Genomic DNA, 26,130 nt, shown 5'->3' on the forward strand with positions numbered 1-26,130 from the left:
CTTTGTGTTTTATTAATGAAAATTCATTATCAATACATCATGATTTTAATGATTAGCTATAAACTTTATTTTGAAATACTAAGGGCTGACTATCAGATAAAGTTAGTTATGCAATCATTTTTTTATTTTTTATTATTGCTTATATGGGTGGTCGAGCTCACAGCCCACCTGGTGTTAAGTGGTTACTGGAGCCCATAGACATCTACAACGTAAATGCGCCTGACACCTTGAGATATAAGTTCTAAGATCTCAATATAGTTACAGATATAATTATGTCAACTATAAAAGCGTTGCCTAGACGACAAAAAGGCAATTAGTAATCAGTTCTTTTTTATTTCTCTACCTATTCTCTGCTAGCCTAAGGGGCTATTCTAACTACGCTGTAACTGGTAGTGAGCTCACGAGCTCAACCCAAGAGAATGTGCCAACACGGACCCAAGAAAGAGCAGTTCCCAGAATCGACCACCGGATCGGAATCGCGACCAACTGAGAAGATCTGGTGAGAAGCTCAGTGGTTTGTATCTATGGATTAGTTTGCGGACGGAGACCGGTGCTCAAAGAGCTTTTAAACACCAATAGTGGATCCGAGGGATCGGACGAGACCTATTTCTGGCGACGGCAGCATTGCGTCGCCCCGTCGCCTGGTTATGTAACTAGCTGAAAGACAGGGTTATCGTTTCGCGCCGCTTTTTCAAAATAAATCAGTTCTAGGTATACGAAGCGAAACAACAAAGGGATCACCTGAATTGAAGTGAAAAAAGTGAAATGCAATAATTGAAGTCAACCTTAAGCGGATAAAAATACAAATTGACTTTTAATATGTATTTCAATGAAAGCAATACTTCAATAATTGAAGTCTACCTTAAGTGGTTAAAAATAAAAATTGGCTCTTAATATGTATTTCAATGAAAGCACATATTCGAGCCCCAGCACATAGCAATATACAAATACTTAAAACTGTATTTTTTAAAAATACAAGCGCCTACTTTTTTAAAGAATTAGAACGAGAATCCATATTGCCTTTAAAGTTTTTATAGGCGCTTTGTTCGACTTTAGCTGAAAGTATTCGCAAAGGCGGAAGGAAGGAAAACAGTACGAAATGAAAGAGGGTTGTGGTGCAACTAAAATTTATGAAAAATTTTTTTGAATATCTGAATTCCACCGAATTCTCAGTGCTAAAAAAGCTTCCCAAATTCATCGGGAAGTGTATTTAAAAGCACTTCACGGTAAATTTTTTTATTGCCTTTGCAGGCAAACAAGCATACGGCCCCCTTAATTGTAAGCGGTTACCGTCGCTCATAGACGTCAGCAATACCAGGGGCAGAGCCAAGCCGCTGCCTACCTCTATATCGCTCGTAATAGGGTGACACTTTCCAAAACTTGCATACGGACAATAATGATCTACGTGAGTGTGGTGTTCTGTCTCTCATACAAATAAACTCTCTTCCAAATATTCAATCAAGCCTCATCAGGAAAACCTCAGTGCATCTTAAGAAAGTGGATTTCACAACTACCTTATTTTTTATTGTTTAGATTAGATACCAGTAAACGGTCCACCAAGGGCCGTAAGTAAGTAAGTAGGTATTAGAGCCCATATACTTAGTCTGGCCATAAATACTGTTACAATTAAAAATAAACAAAATATTACATTTCAATTTGGAATCTGTCATTTTTATATGATTGCTCATTGAGTTTTCTCATTTTGGCGCCAATACATTGTACAATATTTTGCGATATTAAAATGGAGTGGGGTGATAAAGAGAACCGAATCGTTGTGATTGCATTACACAAAGTAGGTATGGAGCCAAATGCAATTTTTAAAACTCTCTACACTAATATTATTATTATTATAGAAGTAATAGTCTTTGACAATAGAACCATAATAATGTTCAAAGTTATAATTTCAATTCATTATAGTCGAATTTCGACTACTGCGGGACCACTAGTAGGTATTTCATAATTAAGTAACAAACAGTTTTCAACATTACTGTCACTAATTAAATATTAACTCGATTAGCAGCTTTTTATCTCCAAATCAGTTAAATTATACATTTAAAATTTACACGTTTGTGACACCGCCTCTTTGGGATTAAATGAATCCTCCTTAAAGACGTAGGAATTTAAAAATATGGATTACTAAAGAACATAATTTTAAATTTGGAAACCACAGACGGACCATTCGTTTTCCCGCTTCTTTCCGCGCAACGTGCAAACTATAACAAAATATTGAAATGTATTTTAAATCAGTTTTTTTTCTACCGCTATCGCATCAAATCAGAATTTTTAATTAACGGTGTGAAGTGCTCGCCTCCTGTTCGCCGTTGAAAAACCATTAAGGAAGCCAACTGTTAGAGAGAATGTGGACTTGGAAAATATCATGTGAGTCAAGAGTTTAGTATTCTCTGATTCAGGCTGTGTTTTTGAAACTTCACCACTTCGCCAAAATATCCTTACCGCCTGTGTCCGCTTGGTGTAGCTATTTCCACGCCACAACATTAACATAATATTTCGTCTGTGTCTATTATTAGTTTAGTCGCCCCACTAAGCACCGCTTTTACTTCGTCTCGACTAGATCGATAAACAGAAACGATGATAAAATATTATTAGATTAAAAAGTTGTGGCTATTAAGAGAAAACCTAACCTTTAAGGTAAGGTATTTTAATTTTTGACTGGCTTAATGAATAAATAAATGATTCTTTAAATAATTGAACGTACACTGTCATCTGGATACTTTAATTTAAAATGGGATGTTATTTTATTGTTGTAGACGAACTTAGAAAAAATTCAATAGCAGACAGATCAAGGAGTGCAAGTCCTTGATCTTTTTTTTAAGGGATTTTATGACCTGGTAACTAAAACCTTTAGGTAAAGTTAATTTTAATGATACGGAACTTTTGTATATGAAAATGATATTATGAAATGAAATGAAATTGATTCCTCTTTCCTCCTTCCTCCTCGCGTTCCCGCCAAAAAGTCCAAGTCCTTGATCTGCCTATCTACAAAGTTGCCATCTTACAATGCTGGCCATTTCAAAAGGAATTTATGTACATACCTATTGCTGGCAATAAATTCTAAATTTAAATGAGTTCTATTTTAAAAATATGGAATTATAATTTCAAATTCAGTCATTCGTTTAATGATTAGTGATTTTTTCCACTATATTAGTATATTTTTGGTGTCTTTATCGTGTCGATATGGACACGATAAAAATACGACTGAATATAAATGAAGAAAAGTTCCGTCGCAGTAGCAATGCCGCACAAACGCTCACAACATTATCGACATGTACGAAGTGAACGTTACAAAGGAACGCTTTTTTTTTTATTGCTTAGATGGGTGGAGGAGCTCACAGCCCACCTGGTGTTAAGTGGTTACTGGAGCCCATAGACATCTACAACGTAAATGCGCCACCCACCTTGAGATATAAGTTGTAAGGTCTCAGTATAGTTACAACGGCTGCCCCACCCTTCAAACCGAAACGCATTACTGCTTCACGGCAGAAATAGGCGGGGCGGTGGTACCTACCCGCGCGGACTCACAACAGGTCCTACCACCAGTAAACGCACAACTTGTTATCGCTTTGAACGATTCCGACATGAAAATCTTGATCGAAAAATTGAACCCCGTTGTCGCCGACGAATTAAAGGCTATAGTCGACGTCTGCTAAGTTAGCAGCTGCTTTAGACGTTAAAATCAAAAGGATATTGATCCATTTGCATCGAACTGGTAAGGTAAAAAGTTTGATAAGTGCGTGCCGCACGAACTGAACTACAACCAGCGCGACAAACGCATTATGGTATACCTTACTTGGCTTAATAGACCCAGAAATGAAAGGATTTTGAACAGAATTGTCACTTGCGATAAAAAAATGAACATCTTTTGATAATCGTATGTGGTTATCACGTTGATTGGACCCTGGTACCTAAACAATGGCCCAAACGAAAACTTTAAAAATTCATAGTCACTGTTTCATTGTCTAGTGCCGGTATAATTAGCCACTGTTATTTACGAAATGGTACCAGCATTGCTGCGGATGTGAGGTACTGATAAGAGTGATGGAGAAGCTCGCGAATCTCCAGCCAGCTTTGGTTAATCGCTCATCCTCGCTGTTTGTACACTGCAACACTCGACCTCATATGGCACAACAAACAGACTTTAAGCTACAAGCTAGTCATTCACTGTCACCGTCACCGTAATTCACTGTACTCACCAGAGCTTACGCCAACAGACCTCTACTATTTCAAAGTTTGGACAATTTCTTGGCTTGAGACAGGTTTTACTGGTGGTAGAACCTGTTGTGAGTCAGGGCGGTGGTACCCTGCCTATTTCTGCCGTGAAGCAGTAATGCGTTTCGGCTTGAAGGGTGGGCAGCCGTTGTAACTATACTGAGACCTTAGAACTCATATCTCAAGGTGGGTGGCGTTGTGAATGTCTATGGGCTCCGGTAACCATTTAACACCAGGTGAGCTGTGAGCTCATCCAACCATCGATGCGATAAAAAATTTCTTAAAAAAGGTGAGGTCGTCATTGCTCATTTTTCTCTCCTATACGCTTCTATCAGCCGTCATCTCAACACTCACTCCTCTCTCTTTCATATCGTCATTCACACACTCCATCCATGTCTTCTTCGGTCGACCTCTTCCCCTTCTACCTTGCACTACAATCCATACATCTCCTAGTCACATGCATCTAATAATAAGATTAAAATTCATATTATAAAAATTGAATGATTGTTTTTGTCTGTGCTTGGATATATAACAGTTGTATCTATAATACTACTCACGTATCCTCACGAATTCTAGGCTATGTATTTAAAACTTATTTTGTTATTCAGTACTTAAATTTTTATTTGTGTAATACTAAGTAAGACTGTCAAATTCAGAATTATTTTTGATAAATTATGTTATAAAATTCATATTCGTCTAATCGTATCGCTAAAATTCGAATTTTTTGAAAACCACAGTAAGTACAGCGCAAAGGTTAACTCACGCTGTAATAGATTACCCGGTCGACGGTGTATCGCGTTACGACCCATCAGGCTGGTTCTGGTCCAGCAGGGTATCCTGGAACACCAGTGGTATTTACCCGGGCGGCCTGGTAGGTCCGGCGTCGTTGGTCGTCGAGTATTGCCTCGACGACGGGCATTCTCGGGATGGCACCGCGAGTCTGGTTGTAGTGTTGACCGCGGGAACCCCCCAAGTCTGATCGGGTTCTGACCCCGAACGGAGATCGGACGTCGGGTGTAAGAGTGCAGGGGACTCGTTTAGTGCGGTAGGGCACTAAAACTCCTTGGGCCCGCGGTCTGCTCCCAACATCTGCAGATCGTGAAATCCCACATACCCCGCACTTCCGTTAGGCGCGGGGACCTCGACACACGGACTGAAGAAAAAAAAATAAAAAAAATAGAATGACTTTACGGTCTCGACTAATGCAAGTTTTATATGCACTTTTCAAGTTATTCAATCCCGTTTCTGCAGGAGAGCGGTCCAAACATTCTGGCATGTGAGAATGGTAGATCTTCACGACGACCTAAATTTAGACCCGATACGTAAGTGAGCATCAGAACAATACTTTGAAAAGGGGGCGAGACGCGATAGCCCTCTTATCGTAGCCGAACTACATATCCGATCCAGACAACGGGGTAATGCACAGTCGCTCTTACCCAAAATATGTCATGTCGGTTAGGTTTTTCAAGCGCCGGTCACCGTTCTCGTCGAATGCGAGGAAGAGTTCTACAGACAGCTTAACCAACAGTTGTATGTTTTATTATTGTTGACTTTTTTAACTCACTAAGTTTTTCGCCGTATCTGTACAGTAGGTCGCGATTCCGATCTGGCGGTAGATTCAACGAACAACGCTCTTGCTAGGGCAGATAATAACAACTATTCTCAGGCTGAGACCCGTAGCTCGTCAACTAGCTGCGTGGCTACGAACGATTAGGTAAATTAAATAGGATTGACTTTTCTCCAGTAATGTACGAACCGGTGGTGTGATGATTTTTTTATTTTTATTGCTTAGATATGTGGACGAGCTCACAGCCCACCTGGTGTTAAGTGGTTACTGGAGCCCATAGACATCTACAACGTAATTGCGCCACTCACCTTGAGATATAAGTTGTAAGGTCTCAGTATAGTTACAACGGCTGCCCCACCCTTCAAACCGAATCGCATTACTGCTTCACGGCAGAAATAGGCAGGACGGTGGTACCTACCCGCGCGGACTCACAACAGGTCCTACCACCAGTAATTACGTAAATTATAATTTTGCGGGTTTCACTTTTATTACACGATGTTATTCCTTCACCGTGGAAGTCAATCGTGAACATTTGTTGAGTACATATTTCATTAGAAAAATTGGTACCCGCCTGCGGGATTCGAACACCGGTGCATCACTTCAACACGAATGCACCGGACGTCTTATCTTTTAGGCAACGACGACTTCAAATACTTCAGATACTTGTTCTATTATTATATCATTATAACTAGCTGACCCGGCAGACTTCGTAGTGCCTCAATCGATACATAAAGACACATCAAGGGGACACATCAAAGGAAAAACAAAATTATTGTTTTTATATAATTCCGAGCTTTTTTTATATTTTCTCACCTTTTAAACCTTCCCTGGACTTCCACGAATAATTCAAGACCAAAATTAGCCAAATCGGTCCAGCCGTTCTCGAGTTTTAGCGAGACTAACGAACAACAATTCATTTTTATATATAGAGAAATTTGACTAATTAAATAAATTAAACTAAATAAATAAAATAATAAAGAAAGAGAAAAAAGGATCGATGCATTAGAAATGTGGTGCTGGAGAAGGATGCTCCGTATATCTTGGACTGAACACCGCACCAACGCCTCGATCCTAAAAGAACTAAATATCTCTCACAGGTTATCGTCAACAGTGCAATCCAGGATTCTTCGATATTTTGGACACGTATCGAGTCGGCCAGCAGAGTCTATCGAGAAACTTGTTGTTCAGAAGTAGGGTCAATGGTAAGAGATCTCGTGGACGAATCCCCATGCGTTGGACTGATCAGGTGAAAGACCTTACTGAAACCCCACTTAACGAGTGTGTGCGCCGGGCCTCGGTTCGCAAACTGTGGAAAACATCTGTTAAGGTTTTAATGAGCAAGAATTCCACATGACCACGACTGCTCTGCCAAAATCAACCGATTATGATGATGAGACTAATTAATTGACTTATCTATAATAATATATGTGATCGATTAGAAGACACTAATTGACTGGCTATTAGTGGTTTTAATTGTCATTTTATAAGAATGGACCGGCCCAACTCAAACTTGTTTAGTCACTTTAGGTGCTTCCGTAAGGTTATATGCATCTCTATCGATCGAAAAATATGTCTTTGGTATTCTAATATCTAAGAATTAATAATAATAATCTAAAGATTTCTACATTGTTAGCTATCGCTTATACGCTGGTCTTGAGACTTGGTACAACTTTTGCAGGCACCTTATGGAATTCCTTGGTCATTGTAATTTCAAAAATTTTACTATAGTTGTTTTTATTTACCACTTAATTTTGAGACTAAATTAAATTTAGTTTTTCCTTTATATTACGTTTTCAAATTTTTTTTTTTTATTGCTAGATGGTTGGACGAGCTCACAGCCCACCTGATGTTAAGTGGTTACTGGAGCCCATATACATCTACAACGTAAATGCGCCATCCACCTTGAGATATAAGTTCTAAGATCTCAGTATAGTTACAACGGCTGCCCTACCCTTCAGACCGAAGCGCATTACTGCTTCACGGCAGAAATAGGCAAGGCGGTGGTACCTACCCGCGCGGACTCACAAGAGGTCCTGCCACCAGTAAAATTCACATATTTAATGGACATACATTTGACATTAATAGTTCAATAAATCGCAGACTTCCTTTTCTATCGTAGACAATATAAGCTCAACGGTCTAATAAATTTCTACTTCCAATAACTGGTTTACATCAATGTATTATTTAAATACGCAATATTTATGATAATGCTTTTCCTATGTTTTTATTTTTATCAAAAAGTCAGGTTTGTTTTGCTTGTTGTGTCAAAAATGCATAAAATGCATCCGCTTCGTAAATAAAATGTGACGATATGCTTAATAAATATCAAAATTCTATCTCAAACTAATATATTATTAACGACCAAAATACTGAGTATAAAACATATTATTTTATAGATTCTCTGTTCTTCACAGCATGGTTTTTTTAAGACGCAATATATATCCAGTCAGCTCAGCTCTTTGTAAACCACAGAGATACAACCCCTATCATACCATACAATTGAGACCTTGACTTCATCTATCAATCATTTCTCCGTGGTCTTGCGTTATGTCTTTCATTTATCATATGTACTAGATTCCTTTGCTGAAAAAAAAAAATATATATTTTTTTGTATTGATACAGAATCTCTGCGCCTTTTTTTTATTGCCCTTATAGGCAGTGGTTACCGTCGCCCGTGGACTTCAGCAATACCAGGGGCAGAGCCAGGCCGCTGCCTACCGCTAATTTTACTATTGTGCTATTTAATAATATTCTTGTTAGATTTTGCTAATGGCATCTATTATTTTCGTACACTGTGCAGTTTGTTTGTGTCATCGCTATCGTTCCCGTTGAAAACAAGCCCTGGTTGTTAACGTGCAGCCAGCATAATATTAAATCGGAACCGGATTTACGGTGAAGGACGAGCATGATTTTAATTTAAATTGTTGATTGCTCATTCATTATTTATTTAATATACAAACCTTGTCTCATACAGTGAATGAAGTTATTCTACTATATACATTTTAACCCGATACCAGTGGTGTAACCAAGACTTCGACCGTCTCTTCATGGCCGCAAATGGAAATTGTGGGGTCTATAAACTTCAGTAATGGATAAAAGTCAGATAGGCCATGGCATTGCCGGTCAAACTATTTTAAAGCTGAAAAAAAGTGTTAACGAACATGTCTCTCGCGGTGTAATACAAGAAGCACAGTCAGAGCCCTTTTCTGAGCTCATAAAATTTACTGAAGGCGGGACCTCTTGTGAGTCCGCGCGTGTAGGTACCACCACCCTGCCTATTTCTGCCGTGAAGCAGTAATGCGTTTCGGTTTGAAGGGCGAGCAGCCGTTTTAACTGTACTGGGACCTTAGAACTTATATCTCAAGGTGGGTGGCGCATTTACGTTGTATATGTCTAACACCAGGTGGGCTGTGAGCTCGTCCACCCATCTAGCAATAAAAAAATAAAAAATATATCTACGAAATCAAGTGTTGATCCCAAAAATCTTAAAGAATTTCAGGTAACAACAATACCAGATCTACCGTTCGACAAGCGAAGATGCAAGGCCGTCCTCTCAATAATATTGAAAACCAGTTTACATTGTTTTATTTTAAAAATATGTCTCGAGCGGAAACCAAATCCTCAGAGTTAAAAAATAGCTTAAACGATTATGTAACATACTATTAGTTTTGTAATATAAGGAATAGGAAATAATCAACAACAATCACGAACTTTGTGTTGTAATTAATAAAAAAAAATACTATGAGCTCATTAAATAATGTTGCATAACGAATTCCTTGTATGTAATTCCTTGTAACAAACAAAAGCTCTGTCACAAAAAAAGCTACATCAAAGAAACTCAAAATAAAACAAAATTAAAGAAAAATAAATCATTTATTTTAGTACATGATTGAGCTACCTTAATCTATTGCTTAAAGGATATTTGGTTTTGTAGGAATGGTGATAATCATAAACACTGTCCTAAGTGGCTGGCAGTACTGACCACGTTGACTAAATACTTACAGACCACACTAAGAACTTATTTATCATAATGAATAAAAAAGAATTAAACATAAAACTGATAGAATTTTAAATAATAGAATCGAAATAATAGAATAATTTATCGGCCGCGTCCTATGTGCAGAAATCGTTCACACTTATTCAGAATAATTCGTTACTGTTTTGGGCTACATTCAGAAGCAAAGGTTATCGAATGATTTTAAGCATTGTATACCTCAGTATGTTCAACGGTGTTTAACTAATAAAGATTATAATATAGTGGTGTTTAGTTAATTATCTGAAATGGTATATGTAAACTTTTATTATAGAATAACATGGCGCCCAAGAAAACAGTCGACTAAATTACAATATTTGAAATTATAAAACATTATTAATTACTAACATGAATTTAATTAGAGTATTTTTAATGAAAAACGTTATAATATTATAATTTATTATCGTAGCAATAAAACAGATTATGGATCTTGTACTTTTATGCAAACAAAATTCAATCAATTATGTATTAAGGTCGGTAATTTTAATAAAGTTTGTTTTTTTGCCTTCTCTTCTATGTATCTACTGCTGTACACATCTTCAATATCTACAGCAAAATATTGTAAATACTAGGCTGCACTAAAAGTATCGGGAATGGAATATTTCCACTGTTCCTGTCATATTAAAATCTTTTTAATTGAAAACTCCTTGGTTTTAAAAATCGAATACCATTTATTTATTTAAAAAAAGATTCTCGGTCTTGTCACGAGGTTTTGTCAAACTTGTTTAGTCGTTGAGAAAATGGAATTGACTCGAGAAAATTCAAGAGCGATGATTTATTATGACTTTCGAAGTGGTTTAACACAAAAACAGTGGGTTGACCGATGATTTCTGCATTTGGTGATGAAGCCCCATCCAAAACCACAATTTATCGCTGGTTTGCTGAGTTTCAACGTGGACGTGTCAAGCTCAGTGATGATCCCCGTCAAGGTCGTCCAAAAACTGCAGTCACCCAAGAAAACGTTGATGCTGTGCGTAAGCTGATTGAGGAAGATCGACATGTGACATTACGCGAAATTCAGGCAACTTTAGACATTGGTATGAGTCAAATACAAATAATCTTGCATGAACAATTAGGTGTAAAAAAGTTGTTTTCCCGATGGATACCGCATTCGCTCTGTGAAGAGCAAAAAGCGGCTCGCGTTACTTGGTGCGTCAGAACTCTCGAAAGATTCCACGCAGGATCCTCAAATGCTGTATACAACATTGTATCAGGTGACGAATCCTGGATATACGCGTACGAACCCGAAACAAAAAATCAGTCACGAGTTTGGGTGTTCAAAAATGAGTTAAAGCCAACAAAAATTATTCGTTCACGGAGTGCTGCAAAAAAAATGGTGGCCACGTTTGTCTTCAAAACCGGCCATGTTACGACTATTCCTCTTGAGGGACAAAGAACGGTTAATGCAGAATGGTATGCTAGCATTTGTTTGCCACAGGTCGTTTCTGAACTCCGTAAAGAGAACTGCAACCGCCGCATCATCCTCCATCACAACAATGCGAGTTCTCACACCGCGCACAGAACAAAAGAGTTTTTAGAGCAAGAAAACATAGAATTATTGGACCATCCTCCGTACAGCCCCGACCTAAGCCATAATGATTTCTATACTTTCCCTAAAATAAAGAATAAATTGCGTGGACAGAGATTTTCATCACCTCAAGAAGCTGTGGACGCGCACAAAACGGCCATTTTGGAGACCCCAACTTCCGAATGGAATGGTTGCTTCAATGATTGGTTCCATCGTATGGAAAAATGTGTCAAATTTCGCGGAGAATACTTCGAAAAGCAATAAATACATTTTTAAATAGTAATGTTGTGTCACTTCGTTAATTCCTGAAATTTTCAGTGCTGCCCTCGTATATACGTATTTTAAATTACATAGAGATAAATTTTAAACGTAACTTAAGCACAATACACAGTATATAGTTACAAACGAAAACGATCATGAATTTGTAATTATTTATTTAACATTATTACCAATACACTTATTGGTTTTATATTGGTATTTAAATAAATCACTGTAACTAAATTAATTATTATTACGATTTGTACGATAAACAAAATACTCAGTAGTCCATAAAACAACACATAATAAACAACAGAAACTCATTGCCAAGAAACAATACACGTAGCTTCCTGTTTCTTCGTAGAGGACCCCTGAAAAAAGGAAAATCGTTTTCAAAACTATATTCAAAATTTATAATATATTTTTGTTGATTTTTTGATGGTAATTTCCCTAATGGAGTCGTTAAATTAATATGTTATAAATTGTTTGTAAATCGTTTTCCAAAGTCGTGGTTGAACTAAAAACTTCGTCGTTAGCGTACTAGTCTTTAGAAAATCAAATGATTTGATATTTTAATAGTAAATTGTGCACTAAGGGAGAAAAGTTGGACAGTTGAAAGTTGTTAGCGGTAGGCACGCTAGCTCTGCCCCTCGCATTGCCGAGGTCCATGGGCAACGGTAACCACTCACCATCAGGTGGGCCGTATGCTCGTCTGCCTACAAGGGCAATAAAAAAAATAAAAAATAAAAACATTTCCTCCCGCGGGACGAGATGAGATGAGATGTCCTACTTTTTTCCCTTGGTGCACATACTATTTTTTCTCCTACCAGGCTGAAAGTTCGCAAAAACTTAGCACCCGTGGAGTACCGAGTCGAGGTCCAGGGGCGAAGCCCTGACGGGGTGTTGGGGGTGGAGCCCCCCACCGATAAAAAAAACAATTTAACTGTTTTTTAATTTTTAAATAAACTACTACTATCGTGTTCTCTCATTTGGCTGTTTTAATAACTTCCCTGGCCTTTTTTCTGACTTTTATACCTAGTCAGGTCATAAATTCTGTCACATGTTTAATGTAAAATAATTGAAACAAGTTTATTCATTATGTAACCATTCATATACCAAAATGAACTTAACAAAACATAGATTCTTATGACACTAAAGTTTATTCAAAATGACTTTCGTGATTTTGAATACAGGCCTTCAATCTGCGCGGCCAGTCGTCTATCGCAGCACGAACGAGGTCCATGTCAATATCGGCGGCTGCCTTAATCAAGGATGTCTTGAGTGACTCCAAATTGGGATGAGGCTTTGAGCACGCCTTTTCCTCCAAGTGTTGCCATATCTTGTAATCTAACGGATTCAAATCTGGACTGGAGGAAGGCCAGTCTTCGTGCCGGATGAAGTCGATTTCACGCGCCGCCAGCCAGTCTTGTGTGCTCTTCGCTCTATGAGCTGGCGCCGAATCTTGTTGGAATACCCAGTGCCTGTTATTGAACATGGTATGAGAAACAGGTTCCACAAGGTTCGTCAGGACTGTATTTGATACACAACTGCATTCGTTTTTACACCTTTCTCACAAAAATGTACCTCTGTTAAGCCCCAATAAGAAACTCCCAACCATACCATGAGCGAGGATGGAAAATGACCTCGTTGGACACGCGGAATACGGTTGCTCGCTTCTTCACTACTGTGTGCGTACACCTTATCATTTTGTTTGTTGTAGCTCTCTTCTACGGTAAAAATTTTTTCATCCGAAAAAAGAATTCCCGATATATTTTTTTTCCGCGTACCGCTTCAACAAAGCGCGGCATCTCTTCAGTCTCAGGTCCATTAGACGAGCATTCAAACGATGTCCTGTTTTTCTTCGATATGCCCGAAGCCCTAAGTCTTCATTTAACACCCTTTTTCACCGTGGTTCTGCTTAACCCCATCTGAAGGGCCAACAGTTTCTGCTTACGTTTGGGATTTCTTTGAATTCGCGCCTTCACAGCTTTTATCACTGCTGGAGTCCAAGCAGACCGAAGGCGACCACTTCTGGACCTGTCATCTACACTAGAGTCTTCATTGTATCGTTTGATGGTACGATAAACGAATCTTTTGGTTATATTCAAATTTTTCAGTATGTTAAAAATTTGAATTGGCGCGTAACCGCAACGATGCAACGCAATAACTGCAACACGGTCTTCTTTAAGCGTCCACTCCATATTTAAAAATGAGTAAAATTCTAAAAGTTATACATTTTTATTTTCATGAACAATGCGAAATTCGAATTCAATAAACTTTTTTGTGGCCAGCATTCTAAAAGAAAAGTTTTTACTGTGTGACAATACTTATGACCTGACTAGTTATACTCGTCTCGCCGCCTACTCTTTTGCTCTGCCTGTATTTTTAATTTTCATTTTTCTTTCACCGTCTTGGTATTTAATTCCGTCCATTGATTATAATCACGATAAATAAACGATAATTATCGTTTCCGACTATTCTCTATGACGTATTCTTCAATCTCATTACTGCATCTCTCTTTTCTTTTTCACTCATAGCTATTATTTACTTCCAACTTTAGCGCCATTTTACTAGTAGATGAATCGTTCGACTTAATCTTTTGTGATACCAGAATTAAGAGGCATGATCGCAGAGAAGTTTTTATTTATTTATTTTTCTGTTATCCCCGTAATAAATATGGACGGCTAATTAAAATAGTCGGTGTTTTTATTATTCAATAGATTTGTAAAAATCATTAAATCATTGCGTAGATGAACTAGTAAAGTATGCAAATATATACACGCATTAAAACGTCTACGGCAATATTTTATTTCTGTCTAAAGAAACGCTAAGTTTACGAGGAAAACTGATTGTATTAAACATTAAATTTGCATGTTGTAAAGTTTAAGACTAAAATTTCGTATGACTAAATAACGAATTAGCTGCGGGAGCATTCAACCTTTCCTATTTGAAAATAAACATCTTCTGTCCATTATTTTTGTTCGAGATTATGCACATTCGAATTTAAAAAAGATTACGAAAAAATGTGTTCTATGCCTAATTGCAACGAATGTTTGGTGTTTACGTACGAAATTGCCGTTTAGGATACAGAAAAATAAAGTCGTTTTTTATTGTAATTTTTTTTTCTTCCGATCAAAATGTACCAATGGTATCGATGCATCTCTGTCAGTGCATCGATAATGTTTTAATGCTCTTCTTGAAAAGTCAGGTGTAAAGGTGTAAAGGCCAAAAGACTCTTCAAAAGCATTTTGTACTGCCTGTTTATTGTCCTTTTAAGCGGACAATCGTGCGACGGTCAATCAGGATGCCTTTTCAGGTGATCAAGTCCCAGAGGCGTTAGCGTAATAGCCGTCCGTATAATTTGCCTAAGACTGAAAGGAGGCTGATTGGGGGTTATCTCGCGAGTTCGCTTTAGGTTTCCAAGTTTATGTATGCCAATAAGGTCCACTTCATTCCACACCACAGGAAAGATGCAGTTCATTGGCATTTAATAATAATAATATAAGCGGCATTTAAAAGGGGACCAATATGATTATTAGTTGGGCGGATAAACTTTTAAAACGGGGCTATGTATGCCATAAGCGATTGTATGTTCGCAATTTCTCTGTATCTGTTAAACAACATATTATGACACGCCTTAATGCGTACGTCACTGCATGCAACCCACTCACGTATAATATATTTGTTACTATTCCAATTTTTTTTTTTTTTATGATTGAAAGTTTACTGGTGGCCCGAAGGCCTTTCCAGTTTCACCAGGACAGGTGGGCGAGCAAAGGCTCAGCCAAGAGTGGGATTTGCTAACAACTGCCCGAGCGCCTCCGAAGGAGACCTAACAACTCAAGAGCAATTGTTTCGTGAATGAATCTACTACCGGATCGGAATCGCGACCCGCTGAGAAGATCCGGCGAGAAACTCAGCGGGCTGATGCATGGGTTAGGTTGCACGTCGACCTCTTTGTCGAGTTCGACGAGTACGGTTACCGGGGTCCCTAAGCCTGCCCCTAGTATTAGAGCTGAAGGCATCTAATGCAAAGGTTATTGGATCTGATGGATCCGTAAGGACGTGTCTAGGGCGTCGACGGTGACTGGCTCCTGCATGATCAGGATTCGGGAGTAGTCAGCGGCGGCAACGATAAGGCGATTATCATGACGCATAGCCTTATCGAAGTATCGTTCCGACGCTGACTTCATGTATTTCCGAATTGATTCGAGGCCCAGGTCGTCGTGTAGGTCAACGTTCCTCACGAACCACGGAGCCCCGACAGCTAACCTGCAAAAGCGGGATGTAGGGATTGGAAGGTGTCTATGTGAGCGAACACCACACTCGCGTAAGTCATGACGGCCTTATGCAAGTTTTGTAAAGTGTCACCTTGTTCCGAAGGGACATTTTACTCCGCTTACAGATCATGGGTAGAGTCTACCGAGAATAAACGCGGCACGGTCACGGACTGATTTTATATGCGGGCGGAATGTCATCGATGCATCCAGGGTAACGCCCAGGTACTTGACCTCCTGGCCCAGGTATGGGTTGTCTAAAGAGAGTAATCGGGGGTGTATTCCAATTTGAAGCGAATGGATCAATATTATTATGTTGAAAAAAGCTACTTCTAACTGAACGGTAGACTGAATATCGTCGACTACCATTATCGTATTTAGTTCGTCGTCATTGACATTAGTGTTAGGACGTCTGCAGGGTTATTTTTTAGAACAAAACTTCCATGGCGGTAGCGTTGAAACCAATAACGAGTCGTGTGTTTGTTGTAGTGTTCACTCGTACACCTCAATAACGTTGTGAGCCGTTTATATTATATATGACGCATAACTGGCGCGACGGACCTCTTATTCCATAATCACTAGTATTTTTATCGTGTTAATTTGATTAAAAGTATCAAGCACAATGAACACAATCACTAATCAAAAAAATGACAGAATTTGAAAATAAAACTCGATATATTTAAAATAAAATTAATTCGAATTAATAATGAATTGGCAGCCAAACATAAATTACATAAAGTAAGATTATAATAATAGTATAATAAACGTAAATAACTACCAATTAAAGGATCAGCTATTAACATTAAAACTCCAGAGAACAATATGTGGAGAGCTAATGCGGCCGGGAATCTATCAGGGGCTGCCATAATAAGTACTAGCGGAACAGAACTTGTACTGAACATCTGACGAGACCTGATATAGCTGTTACGGCAAACACGAACCATAACTCGGATGAAGTCACTAACGCTGGAAAAGATACGAAAAAATCATTAAATTAAAAGCCTAAAAAGTGTCGAGTCTTTGGACCTTAACGTGGCAGTATGGTATTACGACGCGTTAATACAGTAAATTTTCTGATTTTGTTTTAAAGTTATAAATTTTCGCTATACTATGCTTGGACTGTTGATATCTCTTAACCCACAGACACAGCCCACTGAGTTTCTCGCCGGACATCTCAGTGGGTCGCGTTTTCGATCCGGTGGTAGATTCTGCGAACCTCGGCTCTTGCTAAGATCGTGTTAGCAACATCGTCAGGCTTGAGCCACATGAGCTCACCTACTAGCCCGGTGTCGCTGATATGTTCTCTCTAGATCATCAGCTTAGGTAGGAAAAAAAAGTTGATATTCCCGATTTTTATTGTATTTCATTTGGTTACAACAAAAAAACATTCTTAATGAAAACAATATATAGACCATAACTTGTCTGATAATCTAAAAGAAGCATATAGAAAATTAGATAATTATTTATTGCAAATTCATAGTAATATAAATCGCCAGATCACTTCGTATAATGCGAATACAAAAATCGTTAAATTAATCTTTTTTTTAATTTATTTAAGAACCAAGCTATCTAATGCATATAATTAAAACGGTTTGATTACTCGCCATACTTGTTTTTTTTTTGTAAGAGAAGTGCCTCAAAATTAATGAACTGAATAGTTATATACGAAAAAAACCCATTTAATTGGAATTTCATAGAAACACAATATATAATTGAAATAATTTAAAAAATTGAATTGGTTATAATTGAAATAATGTTATAATCGCACAGCCGGCGTGAGCGCCATCACCATCACAAAGCCTTGCGTATCATGTCATGTCAATCTGTCATAATGTCTGAACATGCAACAATTCTTGGTAGGACCTCTTGTGAGTCCGCACGGATAGGTACCACCGCCCTGCCTATTTTTACCCGTGAAGCAGTAATGTGTTTCGGTTTGAAGGGTAGGGCAGCCGTTGTAACTGAGACCTTAGAAGTTATATCTCAAGGTAGGTGGCGCATTTATGTGGTAGATATCTATGGGCTCCATAACCACTTAACACCGTGGGGTGTGAGCTCGTCCAACCATCTAAGCAACAAAAAAAAGTTTTTTAACAACTCACCAATGCGCAGGAATACTGTGACACATGTCCCAATAAAGAATAAGAGTCTACTGTCGACCGCGTAGAAGTATGTAAATATTGCCAGTCCGAATCTAGCTAAGAGATCGGAAACCGCTCCCACCATTACACATGATGCTACTTCAATCTAAAAAACAAAAATTGTTTTTAAACCCTCACACCGATATTTAATTGGTCATCTAATTGAATAAGAAATATCACAATACGGCTACTAGCTAATCTAAAGCTTTTAAGCCAATCATGGTTTGTAAACTACTGCTGTTTCAAATGAAATTGTATTATTTTTTGACAAAAGTCTTCATGGATCTGTGTTTATACACTAAAAGTTTATACACTATCTCCTTATTGGCAGTTTTCGGTGGGCTTATGTATACATTTTACTAAAATTTCTTACCTTAGTAAATTTATATGAGAACAGTAACGTGGTTCCATAGCCAAATATGTGACATCAGAAACGAAAGCGAAACCCACGCCGACTAATGTACTGACAAACCTGGGATCCTTAGAAGATCTAAATCGATATCTCATATATCGTCTTTCTGAAAACAATATTACAATAATTATAAATAAATTCAAATATACAAATGAATCGCGTGTCCTAAAATTAACATCGATTAAACAATCAATCATATTGGGTTAAATAATATTTGCAAATATACTTAATATTACATATTATGATGTATGTTTGGGTACGCATTTTTTTTAAACCTATGAATTGAGTGTTGACAAAAAAATATATTAGTAAATATTAAAAGATGGCCAAAAGATATTAAAAGATAGGTAAAAGTATCGTATGTAAGTCTATCTTATATTGTATTTATTTTCACGGTGTATAAAATTTTATATTTTATGTAAGTTTATTAAGATATAGCACCGTCCATGCTAGCTTGCTTATTCCTCTTCCTGCAAGGTTGCCTGGAAGAGATCGCTTTCAGCGATAAGGACGCCAATTTATGTCACCGTCTATTATTTGCTTATATGCTTACTCTGTACATGTGGTGTTAAATAAAGAGTTATATTATATTATTATTAGTATATTATTAAAAGATGGGTCACTGTCGCGAACAAGCGGAGAGAACAATTTTATTATGCTGTAATTTCGTACTTACATTATATGCTTCTGTATAGATTCACGTTTCTTTACTCTTGTTTCCCTCTCTTCACATTCTTTATCGTCACCTGGTAACACTTGACTACAGATTCATCGAAAGCCTCGACTTTTTTAACATTTATTACTTCACATTTTGATGTTAATTCTGAAAGCGTTATGATGTTATGTATACTGGAATATACATTATATCAAACATTACATTGGAAGTAAAATAGCGTGTAATGGGTTGACACGTCATGGACAAGATTTTAGGTGTGCTTCTAGTCAAATCGGTCATTACTGCGAGAATTATATACCGCATATACTCCTAGTTCCTTGGTTTAATGAAAATGTATTTCCGTATTATAAACATGCTATGGCCCCGCCGTTCACAGCCCATTAATAACAACGTATGGATCGTTCGAATTTGTGAAAATTACGTAAAAAAATGAATACCCAAAAGTTCATACGCTTCTGCTATCTACCGACATATGCTAATAAAACCGATGTTTTTTTATATCCAGAGATAGTCATTAAAATTTCTATCACGTCAAAATTATAAATTAACTAAATGAAGACAAGTTTTTCGGAATCTGTTATTTAAATTAAATTTCAGAATTCAATTGCCTATCGTAAAATGCGAGCACTTAAGCATAACAACCACGAAAACACATCTCATTAAGTACAGATGTATTTAACATTATAATTTATGTTAAAATAAAGCTGATATCTGCGTAATCGAATCATATAAAGTAAACTAGTCCATCAAAGTTGGTTTTGAAGTTCGAATCATTCAAGAAATAATCTATGTATATGTGAATAAACTTTCATCCAAAATGAAATAATAAAAAACTGTCAACGCTTATTACTAAGTACTACTATATTATTATTAGGTTTTTAATATTTTAAAATGAATAAAACATGAGAATAGCCATTAAAACGTCATTAATTGTGCCTATGACGTGCGAACTAATCAAATTTACATGTGTTTTACTTTAAGAATATTCCGTACAGTACTCCCGACTGTTTGTTATTGAAATAAATTATTCCATAACTTTTATTAAACCACGGTTGTAAATTACAATTCGGTTTTATGGATCGTTGAGCGACAGTTTTAAAGCACGTACATAAAGGTGAATTGAATGTTCGACTTCATTAGATCTCGACCAAATAGGCAAAAGAAAAAAACAGATCTAAGTATCGCGTCAAAGCGAATTGTCTGTAGTTCGTTTAGACTATCATTTTATAGCAATTATTGCCAGAAACGTAACCGGTAAAAATAGCTCTCGAGCCATACACATTTTTACTGGTGGTAGGACCACTTGTGAGTCCGCGCGGATAGGTACCACCACCCTGCCTATTTCTGCCGTGAAGCAGTAATGCGTTTCGGTTTGAAGGTGGGCAGCCGTTGTAACTATACTGAGACTTAGAACTTGTATCTCAAGGTGGGCGGCGCGTCTACGTTGTAGATGTCTATGGGCTCCAGTAACCACTTAACTCCAGGTGGGCTGTGAGCTCGTCCACCCATCTAAGCAATAAAAATAAAATAAAAAACAAATAAATTAAATACAAGTGTCGGATTGTATTGTCAAAATAGCACCTTAAAATGACTGATGCAATAGTGAATAACTAAGGGTCATTTTAATTACGAGAAAAAAACTAAAATTCCAAACAATACTTGTTATAATACAATACAAATCCGATTCCAATAAGGAAATATTGTTAATAACAGACACAACGACAAAAAGACGAGGCTGATTTAACTAATCTTTAGTTTAACAGAACAAATTACGATTCGAAAAAAAATATATTAGATCTTAACACCTTCACTACGGATCACGCCCATATCGACCCGTCGCGGTTCTTTCAGCAGGTGCGGATGAAGAAATCTATGTCCTTCTTGATGATGTGGACTAATTATTTCAGGTGTTTGTACGAGTTTGATAGAGACATTACATATTTCAGTTTATGATCAAAACTGTAGGTATTCTCCATAAAAATAAATGACAGGCACTTTTCGGCCTACCACGCACTGGCGACTGAAAACCACCTGCCCAGTCCAGCAGTGGGCCTATCTTTCTCTTTTTCTCCACCTTATCCCGCTAGGTGGGATCGGCACATCAAATTTTTCTTTCTATTCTCTTCTATCAGCCGTCATCTCAACACTCACTCCTCTCTTTCTCATATCGTCATTCCCACACTCCATCCATGTCTTCTTCGGTCGACCTCTTCCTCCTCTACCTTACACGACCATTTCCATACCTCTCCTAGTCACATGCATCGTCTCTCTTTTTTTTTTTTTTTTTTTTTTTTTTTTTTTTTTTTTTTTTTTTTTTTCCTACCTATGCTGATAGCCTTGAGAGGCTATTTCAGCTTACCCTAGCTTGTGTAGGTGAGCTCGCGGGGCTCAAACCGGAGAATTGCTAACACCGCCCTAGCAAGAGCAGTGCTTCGCAGAATCTACCACCGGATCGGAAGCGCGACCCACTGAGAAGATCCGGCGAGAAACTCAGTGGGCTGTGTCTGTGGGTTAATTCGCTCGTCGAGCCCTTCGTCGCAAGCGACGGGTTCGGCGAGGACGGTGACCGGTGCTTGTATTGCCTAAAAGCACCGTTATGGATCAGGAGGATCCGTGATGACGTGCTTTGGGCGACGTCGACGGTTTACCAAACGGTCTACAGGATCGGGTATGTAGTTTCCGGCGGCCACGACAAGAGGGTTCTCATGTCGTGCCGCCTTCTCAAAGTGGCGCAGCGATGCCGACTGTAGATACTTACTGACGGGGTCGAGCTCCAGGTCATCGTGGAGGTCCACGTTCCTCTGGAACCATGGTGCTCCGACGGCTATCCTGCAGAATCGGGATTGTATACCTGAAGGGGTTTCAAGTTGGTGCGGGCCGCGTGAGCGAACACTACGCTTGCATACGTCATGACGGGGCGTATGCAAGTTTTGTAGAGGGTTACCTTGTTACGGAGGGACAGTTTGCTTCGTCTACAAAGCATTGGGTAGAGTCGTCCTAGTATAAACGCGGCGCGATCGCGTACCGTTTTTACGTGGGGACGGAATGTCATCCCTCTGTCGAGGGTGACGCCTAGGTATTTGACCTTCGGGGCCCACGGTATGGGCTGGTCAAAGAGAGTGATGGGGCTAACGGCGGAGGTGTTTACGCGCCTACTGGGGAGTGGGGTGCTCGAAGTGGTATTCGGAGGGCGACCCCTTTTGAATAGCACCGCTGTGCTTTTCGTGGGGTTAATGTCTATTCGCCACTTCCGGAACCACTGTCCCATGGTGGTTACTGCGGTCTGGAGTCGCCGATGAAGCAACGACATCTTCCTACACGAGTAGTAGATAGCCGTGTCATCGGCGAAGAGCGCTAGATGGGTCTCCGGAGACCGGGGTATATCGTTGATATACAAACTAAATAGTAACGGGGAGAGTGCGGAGCCTTGCGGGACTCCGGCAGTCAGATGACGGGGACGAGAACGAGTTCCCTCTACTCGATATCGAAACGAACGGTTCGACAAGAAGTCTCGTATGATGAGCACGAGTCTGTCTGGCACTCCCATGTTGTACAGTTTGTAGATCAAACCGTTGTGCCAGACTTTGTCGAACGCCTTCGCTACATCGAAGAAGAGGGCGCCGGTCGGGATTTGTTTACGCCTATTTAGCCCTATTAAGATGTGCTCCGTGAGGCGGTGCACTTGTTGTACGCACGAGTGTTTGGCGCGGAATCCAAACTGCTCGTCTATTAGAATTTTGTTCGCGGTAACGAAGTCCCAGAGGCGTTTCCGAAGGAGCCGTTCGTAAATTTTGCCTATCGCTGGGAGGAGACTAATCGGTCGGTAACTAGCGGTTTCATTATTCGGTTTGCCCGGCTTGTGTATACCGATAACGTCTGCTTCTTTCCATACCGCCGGAAAGATGCAGTGCGTCATAGCAGCATTTAAGATGGTAGCCAACATTGTTATCAGTTGGACTGGTAAGAGTTTTAACGCGCGGTTGCGGATGCCGTCGGAGCCGGGTGCCTTCTTAGGTTGAAGGTTGTCTATTACTTCTCTAACTTCGTCAGAGGTAATGGGGGGTAACGCGTCCGAGGGTGGCAGGGAAGCTCTGCGCTCGACCTCCCTGTCGACTGCCTCGGTGTGTTCGGGGTCCGCGTATTGAGTGCTGGTGGTGCACTGCTCTTGCAGTGCATCGGCCAGCAACTCTGCCTTGTCATCGTCATCGAAAGCCGGTGGTTGGCCTGAAGGGCGTACGAGAGGAGGCATAGTAGCGGTAGTTTCGGACTTGAGAGTCCTTGCTAGTCGCCAGTATGCTTGATGAGAGGGCGCGAGTCCTTCTAAGTAACTATCCCAATTCTCATTTCGGGCGTCGCTTAGGCGAGATTTTACATCCCGCTGTAGACGACGCATCCGAATCCGGTTTGAGTGCGTGGGAAGTTGATCGTAGGCCCGGATTGCCGCGTTTCTAACTCTTAGGAGGTTCCTAAGTTCGGGGGACAGTCTGATGCGGTGGAAGCTATCCTCCACATCGACTTCTTTTGAGGATCTTATGATCGCGGAAGAGATGTGATCCGTGATGATGTTTATGGATTCGACTGTGTCCTCGGGGGAGGGAGTTGAATCCGGGCCGCAGGGAGGATTGGTGGAGCGGCATCGGCTAAGCATTTGCCCAGCTTCTTCCAGTCCACCATGGTCCTCGTAGCTGTGACTGGGTTGTGGGGGCGACCGAGCTGCATAACGACAGGTCGGTGGTCTGAGTCGAGCTCTGACATTGCTTCGATGAAACGCAAGCGCAGAGTTACGTTCCTCAGCAGTGCCAGGTCTATAGTGCTCGGACGGAGAGCGATTTATACGGATAACATGTTGGAGTTGGGGGACCGACTACTTCAAAGGTAAGGTCGTCTATAAACGCGTCGAGACGCCTACCATTTATGTTTGAACTGTGGCAGTTCCACCTAGTGTGGTGGCAATTTAAATCGCCTGCCAGGATGACGGAGTCTCCCATGCCGAACAGTGACTCGATGTCACTGCTCAGAAGGGGCTTGTCCGGGGGGAGATAAACGGATGCGATGACGATCGGCTGTGTCCGTCAGCGAGATACGGCACACTGACGCCTCGATATGTGAGAGCGAGGGGGTATCGAGAGGGACAACGTGCAGGGCCCGCCTATAGTAAATGGCAGTCCGCCTTTGGAGGCGGTGAGTCTGTCATTCCTAACCATGACGTAATTCGCGACTTTCGGGTCACGACGCGAGGGCTTCAGGCAGGTCTCCTGCACTAGCAGAATATCTACAAGATTGTCGCGGAGGAATTCGTAAATTTGATCGCGTTGTCGCGCGAGTCCGTTAGCATTGTAGAATGCTAACGTAAGGGAATATGGTTTCTCTCTAGCGTTTTGCGCCATTGATTACCGTGATTTTAGAAAGTACGGGCACGGACTCGTAAACGTCCATGTAATCGAACGCGGCCGCGAGCCGTTGTTCGGGGTTTACCGCCCTTCGCAACGCGTCTGCGAACGATCGCAGACGGTCGAAGTTGACCGCCGTGACGAAGTCGCGGCACGAGCGTGAAGTCGTGACGGCTGAGGGTTGCGGGGGACGGTACGCGGGCGCGGGGGGAGGTGCGAGCAGGGGCTGCGGCGCGGGACGTGTCGCGAGCGGGGGCTGGGGTGCGGTTTGTGTTCCCGACCTCGTATACGCACGGTTTATTCCACGCCGATACGGTGGGGAACCGCAGCCGGTACGAAGGCGGGTTTCGGTGCTGGAAGGCACCGAAGTCTTTGGGCCGACGGTACGGGGGGCTGGGTGGGTCGGACGTTTCGCGGAGCCTAGGACATCCACGGTAATTCGCGGGGTGCCCTTGCTTAAGGCATAGGACACAGCTTGGAGGTTCGGTCGCGGTTTCCCTAACTCGCGAGCAATCTACCGTGCGTGATCGCCGAGACACTTCACGCAGCGGGGGCGCGCGTGGCAATTCCGAGCCGATGGCCATATAGTTGGCATCTGTGGCACTGTCCGGGAGTGCCACGTCTATGGGGGGCTTCAATGGTAACCCCGGATAGGCCACATACTGTCGCGAGACATGCGATCTTTTTCTTGGCCTCCGGGTTGGTTCTAGAGCGACTAGAACCATGTTATATGGTTTTTTGTCGCGGCCGTTGTGCATCCGGTGCACACTTACTATCGGGAGGGACTGAGCGGTCAGATCCTCCCTTACGTACTCTATGTCGAGTTCCTTCGGAACTCCGCGTATTACTACGCGGAGCTCGCGGTCCTCCTGAAGAGCATAGGTGTGGAAACCTATGTTCTCCTTTCGGAGGTATGCTGAGAGGGCCCTATGGTCGCCCGGCGTTGCGACCTTTATCTGAATCCCATGCGCGACGTTACGCGCATGGGTATAATTTATTTTGTTTGCCTGAAGGGCCTGGGAGACGCGGTTCCACGCTGACTTCTCCTGGAGAATCAGCGGGGGCGGGGCGACGGTTTTTGCGCGGGATGCGGGCTTGGGACGCGGCGGTGGGTTGCGCGGCGGCCGGAGTCCGACTCCGGTGTCACGACTACCTGCGGACGGGAGGCAGTCGCTGACTTGGTTTGTTTGTCGTGGAGCTCCGGGACTCCACGGCGCGAGTACGTTTTTTCCCGCGTTTTACCGTTTGGAACCCATCCGAGGTTCCGGGCTGCGGGCTCGTCGCGGACTCGAAGTCCATCTCCGATCCGGTATCGGAGTCTGAACCTGAGTTAATTATTACCGACGACGCGACGGATGATATTGGCGAGAATGACGTCGCGGGTGCGTTAGGCGCTTCGTTGGCGCTAGGCGCTTCGTGAGTCGCTACGTGCGTACGTGCGCTCAAATTGGGTTTGGGGGCGGGGCATGACTGCGCGGCTCGAAATGACGCGGCGAGGGACGCGGGTGGGGCGGGACTCGCGCGGGCGGCCCTGTAGGCCGCGAATTCGGCCGTGAGGTTGGATAACACCGGGTACTTTTCGGCAAGTAGCCCGAGAAACCCTAAAAGTTCTTCTTCCATC

General features: G+C 40.9%; 1 protein-coding gene across 1 annotated transcript in view; it reads right to left on the reverse strand.

The window, feature by feature from the left end:
* Positions 1-9,655: 9,655 nt before the first annotated feature.
* The window catches only part of LOC114245335 (monocarboxylate transporter 6), a 49,584-nt gene continuing 33,109 nt past the window's right edge, over positions 9,656-26,130 (reverse strand). Inside the window, 8 exon segments of the mRNA XM_089732267.1 lie at positions 9,656-11,984; positions 16,669-16,773; positions 16,776-16,856; positions 17,993-18,137; positions 18,405-18,433; positions 18,436-18,545; positions 19,090-19,198; positions 19,201-19,266. Coding sequence (XP_089588393.1) covers positions 11,857-11,984; positions 16,669-16,773; positions 16,776-16,856; positions 17,993-18,137; positions 18,405-18,433; positions 18,436-18,545; positions 19,090-19,198; positions 19,201-19,266 — 773 coding nt within the window. The 3' untranslated portion in view covers positions 9,656-11,856.

Source organism: Bombyx mandarina, chromosome 13 (assembly GCF_030267445.1).
Source record: "Bombyx mandarina strain Sakado chromosome 13, ASM3026744v2".
NCBI lineage: Eukaryota > Metazoa > Arthropoda > Insecta > Lepidoptera > Bombycidae > Bombyx > Bombyx mandarina.